The sequence below is a fragment of the Myripristis murdjan genome, chromosome 11, assembly GCF_902150065.1.
Source record: "Myripristis murdjan chromosome 11, fMyrMur1.1, whole genome shotgun sequence".
Classification (NCBI taxonomy): domain Eukaryota; kingdom Metazoa; phylum Chordata; class Actinopteri; order Holocentriformes; family Holocentridae; genus Myripristis; species Myripristis murdjan.
Genome location: NC_043990.1, coordinates 15,498,170 through 15,507,198, shown reverse-complemented (window position 1 = coordinate 15,507,198; position 9,029 = coordinate 15,498,170). Strand labels below are relative to the sequence as shown.

At 40.8% G+C, this 9,029-nt stretch overlaps 1 protein-coding gene across 1 annotated transcript in view; it reads right to left on the bottom strand.

Annotated features, from left to right (window-relative positions):
* csmd3b (CUB and Sushi multiple domains 3b) overlaps positions 1 to 9,029 on the bottom strand; it is a 409,385-nt gene that overhangs the window by 133,986 nt on the left and 266,370 nt on the right. Inside the window, exons 7-9 of the mRNA XM_030063400.1 lie at positions 8,730 to 8,807; positions 4,463 to 4,550; positions 4,154 to 4,278 (exon numbers count right to left, since the gene is read on the bottom strand). Coding sequence (XP_029919260.1) covers positions 4,154 to 4,278; positions 4,463 to 4,550; positions 8,730 to 8,807 — 291 coding nt within the window. The remainder of the gene's footprint in view (positions 1 to 4,153; positions 4,279 to 4,462; positions 4,551 to 8,729; positions 8,808 to 9,029) is intronic.

Genomic DNA, 9,029 nt, shown 5'->3' with positions numbered 1-9,029 from the left:
TATTACACAGGTTTGTGGTATTACAGTTCTGCTGAGTGGGCCTGCATGGAGCAAACAGTGATAAAAGTGATCAAGTGAAGAACTTCAAAGTTTTTCCCCTGTTCCAACCACGTTTTTGTTGGTACCACTGTGGATTACTATAGCATTTACGGCTATATGAAGTAGCTATTGGTGTATGGCAGCATACCCAGAGAGTCTGGCTTGTATTATAGGACCTTGGTGGACTATCTGTGACTACCAAAACATCTCCAAGGTGATATGGCTCAAGTTAAAGATCAAGTGCAATGAAAACATTACCAGTTACTTAGCAACGAGCACACAGCAGAATGGTACACTGGAAAGGCTACAAGGGGCTCAAGCTATGTCGTGGCTTTGTCTAAAAGTTTCCCACTGCACAGCTCTGTGCACTGGGAATATCAGCCGCTGTGTTTTGCATTCAGCAGAAGTTTAAAAATGCACACCTGCTACTGAGAAGCTACAGTAGTTCAGTGAAAATGTCTCACCCTCCCCTCATGGTTCCCTTCAAAAGGTCCCTGCTGACTGGGGACTGATGGCTGCGTTATTCCCGGCAACAGAGGTCAGTATCTTTAACCATTCAGGGCTTCAGAGAGCAACATCAATGACTTTTAATGTCACTGGCAGTCTCCCTCTGGGGGGTTTAGCCAATCACACACAGGTTAAAGCGAGACTAAAGAGCTGATTGGCTTAATGTTGACAGCTACTTTTAATTGCTTGTTAAGAAGTAGTTAGTGCTGATGAATCCTTAATGACCCTTAACAATCTTAAAGAGCTAATCAAAGGATAGCAGAACTGTGATATCGCTGATAATGACTTACATAACGAGGCAGTTTGGCAGGGACCAATCAGAGGTTTTTTTTTTTTTTTTTTAAGAAGGGAGGTGAGTCTCTAATGAAGAGGAAGTGAGGCTGTCATATCCTGTCTGTATTGGTGAGGTTGCCTCCTGTCCTCCCCGAAGCATCTGTGGTGTCACAGCAACAATAAGCTTAATGAAGGTCAGTCATCTGGTGGACAAGAGGTTAAGGCCTGCTGCCGACAAGTATCTGCCCTGCTGAAGTGATATCGAATCCCTACAGGCGCCAAGGCTGCTAGTCTATAGCCAGTTCTGCACTCTGACCTCAGGACGGAGTGGGGGCAAATGACAAGATAATTTCCCTGCGGTGATCAACAAGGACTCGCATCCCATCATCAAATCATAACCAAACCCTGGCCGACTGGGCTCGAAAAAGGAGATTATCTTAATTAGCACCATTAAAGTTGTAATAGATTCACATTATGGTGTCTATACTTACATTCAAAAATAATCTCCCCACAATGTTAGCTTTAAAATGCAAATTTCTAATGATGGATAAAACCTTCAATAATGTTCCGTGGTGAGTTTTACTTTCACAGTGGCTATCATTTTAAGAGGAAGAGATGGTGGTTATGTCATTTAGTGGAGCAACTCTTCATTTAGTTCCCCTTCCCTCTCTCCCCCTGTCATCTCTCACCCTCCCTCATCCTGTCCCTCCTCCTCCTCGCTCCCTCTTGGTTCTATATATCAGTGATTAGTAGTTAGATGTTAAAGTACCTCACTTTCTCTTTCTCTCTCCCACACACACACACACAGACACATGCACGTTCACACCCAGAGAATATTGGTTTTTATGTTAAAGTATGTGTGTCCAGCCACAGTCTGAAGCCTAGTGAAGGGAGACATGACAAACGACTTTGGCATTTAACATGACAGACGCCCTCTCTCTCTCTGTCGCACTCCTTCTGCGGCGTGCACGTGCCTGTGTGTGTAGGTGTATGTGCGTGTGTGTATATGTGTGTTTGAGTCTACCTCAGTGTGTGTATCTGAGAAAAAGTAAGACTAAAACAGTGGCAGCCATGAAACCAACACTTGTAAACCCTCAAAAACAACACCAAACCCAAATAAGTGTAAATTATTAGTAATGGTAACAAAATGCACTTATATTGTATATTATGGATCCTTCAGCATCATTTTACAAAAAGTGTTTTGTGTATTACTGATTTGCATTGCATTGAACATTGTCATAACTACAGCCTAACTGGTTGTTCACATGAGTGTTTACCAAAATTCGGGACACTAGGTATATAATTTAAAGTCCTGAACAATAATCATCATAACCCCACCGATGGAATCGTACAGCTGCAGCATGTCGGTGAGGCATTACACAGCAAACACTGGTTTATGGAGTGTTTTGTCTCAAAATTTTCTGCCCCGAGGCTGGAAAGCAGAAGTGGTGTTTTTTTTCCATTAAGAACTCAGTCCTGACCAACACAAACTTATGCTGCAGAGAGGCCAAGAGAAACACATGGACAACATTTTGAGGCAATGTAGATCGCTAATTGTGCGAGAGTTCTTCTCTTACTTTCACAACTGGGAAAACAGCTTCTCTGTCTGTCTGCAGTTGTATCCATATGAGTGGCGTTGTTAGGCCTAGGCAACAGGGGCTGGTTTAATGCCAGCCCAGAATGTTTCTTTCGTTTGGAAATTTTATTGCATTTAAGGCATTTTAATGTAGCGGAGTGAAACTTTACTTTGGCGACAAGGCATTGCAATAAGCGAGAAAAGAGCAATACAAGCGCTCCCACTGGAGCAGGAGCACCAAGACCAGAGGAAGGATGAAGAAACAAGCAAGTCTCTCTGTTTTAAGAGGAAAAGTAAAGGTAGCCAAGCAGTTTGACCATTCAACATTGTGAATTCAAAAAGTCATTAACCTAGCATTACAAGTTACAGAGAATAACAGACAAGAGGTAACAAGTGAGTTAATAGTGTGAATACATTGAAAGCAGGAGACCACAACCTAAACTAACTTTCTGGCAAGAGCAGGTTGTTCATCATATCTCTTTCTCTGTACACACACATCTCCTTGTGTGTATGTGTGTGTGTGTCCATCCAAAGCCTTTTAGTAAATAATAGGCAAGATATTCTGCTTCTGATAGAGCCATATGCCTCATTTCCCATGTTTCTATTTGCTGTGATATGCCTGACACAGTAGAACAGTTAAGAAACAGCTGGAAACAAATGCCTGTCTATTACAGACACAGACCTCTAATAAATTTGGGAATAACTTGCCTGATCCCTTACCAGTTTTCATACATCTTGTATCATTATAAAGGTCTGAAATAACTCCATGAATATTGTCAATAAAATACAATGATTTAATTTTTAAAAACGGAAATCGATACATAGGCCTACTAGTTATTTTTATTTTTTTATTTTATTTTTTTAGCAGAAACAACTATGTATAGGTCCAATAAATGATACCTACATAGTTTACTACATTACAGTTTTTCATATAAATAATAAGACAGTGAGTATTGGGCCAGTCTGGTCAAACATCTAGGGATGAATTTTTTGTAGCCCAATCCATCTCTGAATAAATTGTGTGTTGAATTTTTTGCCTGCACAAAAATCTAGGCAATAAGTACTGTAATTATTGTTCTGGACAGAGTAAAATACACACTATGCAATAGGAGCAATCTTAATTAAAAGTCACACATTAAATCAACATTATTAACTTAATAGTTTTAATTGATATGGAAGTAGTAATAAATAGTTTTTTATGTGCATATTGTGTGTATGTGTATTGTGATGCCTACCATATCATGGCCTCTGTATTTTTATACACATTGCATCAAAAAGTCATTAGCAATACCCAGTGACTCACTACGCTAAGCCCCTGATGTCTTCAGATCTTAGCAACGCCCCTGGTCCCTGCCAATGAATGCCTGGAAAGTCTGATTTGATTTTCCTTTTGAACTGAAAAAAAAAAAAAACAAGAGTATGGGATTTCTTGTGTTCAAACTATTTGAAACAGGAACGGCAACAATGGGGATTTAAAAATAAATACACGGCAGGTGATTGAAACGTCGCTTCTGTTCTTGAATTCCATGCACTGCTCCTGTTAGCTGTCATTACCGCCTAAACCACACCTGGAGTTTCTAAAAGAACGCTGATTGGTCGGGCCTTTTGGTGACTTCCAAACGACCAGATGGCACTTTCACACAGACACATCGGTCGGCGCGTTCCCAGATGGTTTCATGAATCAAACGAAAGTGATCTCAGCTGGCTGTGTGAGGTTAGGGAAGTGTCGGTGTGTGTACGGTGTGTGTCATTTCTTACCTTTACAGACCGGTCTATGGTCACTCCAGGCAGCAAATACTTCAGCCACCCGCTGGCAGCTGATAGTCTTACTGCCCTGAAGAACGTAATCTTCTCCACAGCTGAACTGGACCATGTTGCCAATGCTGCACGCACACACACACACACACACACACACACACACACACACACACACACACACACACACGCGCACACAGAGGGAGAGATGGGAAGTCACACAACTGGAAAAATATGTCCGTGTAAAAGGGGTTATAAAATGTGTTTTTGTATGTGCATGAATCTGAGTGTGTGTTTGCTTGCGTGTTGAACCTGAAGTCGTTGCCATGGCGTTTTCCGTTCTCTGGCTCTCCCGGGTCGGGACAGGAGTTGGACGCCTGTCTCACGCCACCTTCGTTTACTGAACAGAGAGACAGGTGAAGAGGCAGGAAAAGACAGGTTAGAGAAAAAGAGAGACAGGCATAAGATGTCACAGCTAACTAAGTCTGCGACACTGTCCACATTCAAGCATCAGGATTCACTTACAACCAATTTCGAGAGCTGATATAAGTTTCCATTTTGATTTTGTGAGTGGAATGAATTAAAAAAAAGGCAGACTTTTTGAATGTTAAACCTGTAACAGCCAATCGTGATTGTGGAGAAGTATGGGTATGGATTGAACTGGTATAAAATACTCCACAAATTAAATGTCAGCCATATAACAATGGCACACACGGGTTTTTAAAGAGGAACGGGGGCCATCAGAAGTGCTTCAGTGCACCTTGGCATAAATCTACGAGTGTCTGCGACTCCGCTGGAAGGCCGCGGCTCGAGTCTTCCGCAGGAAATTTCATCATGCCACACATACTTTTAATTTCAGTGATAGATGCCTGTCTAACTCCTCACTTAATCATTCCGGAGAGAGGAACAGGTCGAGGGAGAAGCAGATTAGACTGAGAGAGCAGCAAACAGAGACAGGTTCGACGGCTAGGTAGACAGACAGGGAAGACGCAGCACTCACATACCATATCAACTCTTTTAGACAGACAGAGCACTAATCTTGACAGTAACAGTCCAAACATCACAGCGGTACAACAGAGACAACAGACAGAACTGTACAAATACTTTGAAGAGACTGCGACATAATAATGACACACACACATCTAACATGAAGCATCTCTACTCTGTTTCTGCCTCAGCTCTGCCCCTCTCTCTGTCTCTAATGACTGCAGACAGTTTACTGACTCCCTCCTTCTTTCTTTCTTTCTTTCTTTCTTTCTTTCTTTCTTTCTTTTTCTGTCTGACTGTGTCTCTCTACCATCCTTCCAAGTAAATAACCCAACAGCTATGTTGTGCTGGCTGTCTTAACAAGTCACAGCACACACTGGGTTAGACCTGCATATGTAACTGCATATCTGTAAAGCATAGCCATTTACAGTTTTACAGTCTTTTCTTTCTCCTTACACACATAAACACACATAAACACACGCACACGCACACGCACACACACACAAAGACACACACACACACACACACACACACACAGTGAATAATTTAAGTTTCAAGAAACATAGCTGTTGGGTTAACTTTGAGGTCTGGACAATGTGCGTGCATGTGTGTGTGTGTGTGTGTGTGAGAGAGAGAGAGAGAGAGAGCGAGAGAGAGAGAGTGAGAGAGAGAGATAAAGACTCAGAGAGACAGAGAGAGAGAATTTTAAAAAAAAAAAAAAACATGTGTCGGCCAAAGAGAAAGAAACTGTTTTACAATTAAAAAGCTTTTTTTTTTTTTTTTTCTTTTAAATTTCCAGTTCAAGATGCACATGAAAGCCTCTTCCTCTGGTTTCCCGTACTATGAATAAGGGCCCAACATGTGCAGGTGGTTTCTGGTCGGGTTATGAATAGTGCACAGTGTACTAGTAGTAATATTATAATGAGCCTGAAGTCCCCTGTTGAGAAATTATTTTTACTCAATTTGGGTCGCCACATCGCAGGAACTCCACCATGTTTTAATGAGTGTGAGTCCGGGGTGAGAGGAAAGTTATCGGAATAATCTTTGAATTCCCCTCATAATCATACACACCCTTGAATGTGAAACCAGGCTGCACTGATTGAGTGTGTTGTTTTTTATTCATTTTGATTTAGTTAAGTTTTTTTTTTCACTCGTTCACACTTTTCTGAAATCTTACTAGAAGGAGAAACTGTTTTGAGGTTTTATTCTTATGTACTTCTACTACTACTTCTACTATTCAAATACAAATTAAATAGGTCGAGTGGAAACGCACCAACACACACCCAGCTAGCGTGTCTGGGCTATTTGACTAACATGCGTGTGTGTTTAGTGCATATCAACAGACCCAGCAGGAGGGCGGTGTGTGTGTGCTGGAGTGTGTGTTACAGTAGTAGTTTGTTGCTTTGTTGGAGCGGCTAATTTGACCATCTGGACTATTAACACCATGACAGAGGGACTGGTTACAGTATCAGTATTGTGCACACACACACACACACACAAACACACACATACATGGGCAAATGCACACATATATATCATATGTACAGACACATAAAGATATCCATGTATATGTACGGCACAAACACATAAACATACACAGATATATACATACATATGCATTGATTGCTTGGCTTTGTGCTTCACTGAAGAGTTGAACCAATCAGAGCAATGCTAATTAACATCTGAACCAATCAGAGCTAGACTAATTAACATAAAAATTAACATCTGTACAATCAAATCTCAACCATGACTCTCCAACCTGTCAGGAAGCCCAACAAATCTGCTGTCTGCTCTCTGTTTGTCTCTCTTTCTCTTTCAAAACATTTTTATAGCACTCGCTCTCTCTCTCACACACACACACACACACACACACACTGATCACAATTAACAGAGAAAACAAGCAAATAATAAAAAATATAAATAAATAAATCAAATTGATCATAACCAAGCATGCATACTGACTAACAGACAGGATGGACAGAGAGTATTTGTATGTGTGTGTGTGTGTGTGTGTGTGTGTGTGTGTGTGTGTGTATCTTTCTGGATGGATTCAAAGTCTATGCTCTGTTTGCTCTGCTTACATGACGTCAAATGACTTTCAAACATTTAACACCGCTACACTGTTGATATTTTAATTTCAGGGATTTTAATTCAAGAGTTTAGTCCCAAAATGAGATACCCATCATTTGAAAAAAATGACTTGAACTAGTGATAGCAAAGCATGAATACAAATTATAATACTTTTTAAAGCCGACCCATGGTGTGTCCTGCACTTGTGTCCTCCTTAGGGTGACCAGACAACCCGAAAGATTCAGGACAGACCCAACTTATGAGCAGTTGCTGTCCTATTTGTCCCGGAAATTAGACTAAACCTGAGTTTTGATTAGTTACTGGATAGCCATGGTCATAGATTTTGTTTGACCATTGGGGAGGACACATTAAACGGGGGGTCGGGAGGTCCTTCCACAGGACATTTTGAGTGTCAAACACATCCTTGCCTGCATTCTGGTGAATTTTTATGCAGCAATGTGCCTTTTCTGCATCAATTTCTGGTGGACATCAGGCCTAGCCACAACTCCCTTGTCCCAAATTTCATCCATTCTCATCTGGTCACCCTAATCCTACTAAATGTCCCCTCTAAAAGTCAATGAGTGAATGATCCCAATTGGCAATGCATTGCCCTCAGCAGCAGTACTGTGCGCACAGGGTGAAAAATCTAACATTTATAAAGACTGGATCCTGAATGCATCAGTTGCATTTTAATGTGTCTATATGGTGGTTCACCTTTTGATGACTCTTGGCCATAAATTATTCTCAGTGAGCATGAATCGTTGGTTAAACCAACATCAGCAGACAGGGATCTCATCAATCAAACTATTCCCAAATCACAATGGTCCAGAACTTAAATCTAGACACGACTAACTGTACACACTGTTTCTCTGTTGTGATTTTACAAATGAACTCGATGGGGAACCTTTTCAACTCACTGAAGCTTGGGTTGCTTGTGTAGAAATGTCAATAAAAAACATGTAGAAAGGCTGAGTGTGTGAGAAGAGAAGAGAAGACGAGAAGAGAAGAGAGGACAAGACAAGAGAAGAGGTGGGGTGGGTAAACAATATCACAACAGCTAATTCACATGCCCTGAACAAGCCCAGAGCAAGCTATGATTAAGTATATCAGAACAAACCGTGATTAATTATATCAAAGCAAGCCATGAAGAACCATGCACAAACCATGACACCATGACCAAAACACATCAACAAAACATCAGACAACAAAAACACGCAGAAGCAGCCGACAGAATGCAAAAGCACACTCTTACAAAGGCTGTGTCATTTTCAACCTGTGTATGTACTGAAGGTATGCATCAAGGGACATGTAAACACACAACAGTTAGGAAAGTTCAATTTAGCACAACTAAACTGCGTCAAAAAGGAACACAGCCTTTTTAAGGGGAAAAAAAAAAAAACAAAAAAACAAAAGCAAACCAAAGCGAAACTTAAATAAAAGCCAAAAATAAGCCAAGCCAGATCAAGCCATCACAAGTTAGTTCATTAGCCATAATCAAAGTGACATTAAGATGTGAACTCACATATTGAAAACTTGTTGCTGGAGTCTTTGCCAGGGAATAATTTAACGCCCCGCGATTTAAAATCTACTGATCGCTTCACTGCAAAGGAGAACAGAATACAGAAAAGAGAAGAAAAAATCAGAGAACAGATTGGATAAAGAGTATTAAAAAAAAATTAGCGAAGGAATAAAAAAAAGACCCATTCTTCTCCCTCATAATGCTGAGAGAAAGAAGAGCATAGCAGAAAAGAAAGTCACTTGGCAAAGGAAATGTTAAAATGGGGAAGACGGATAGGGAGAGGGAGAAAGAGAGAGAGAGGGA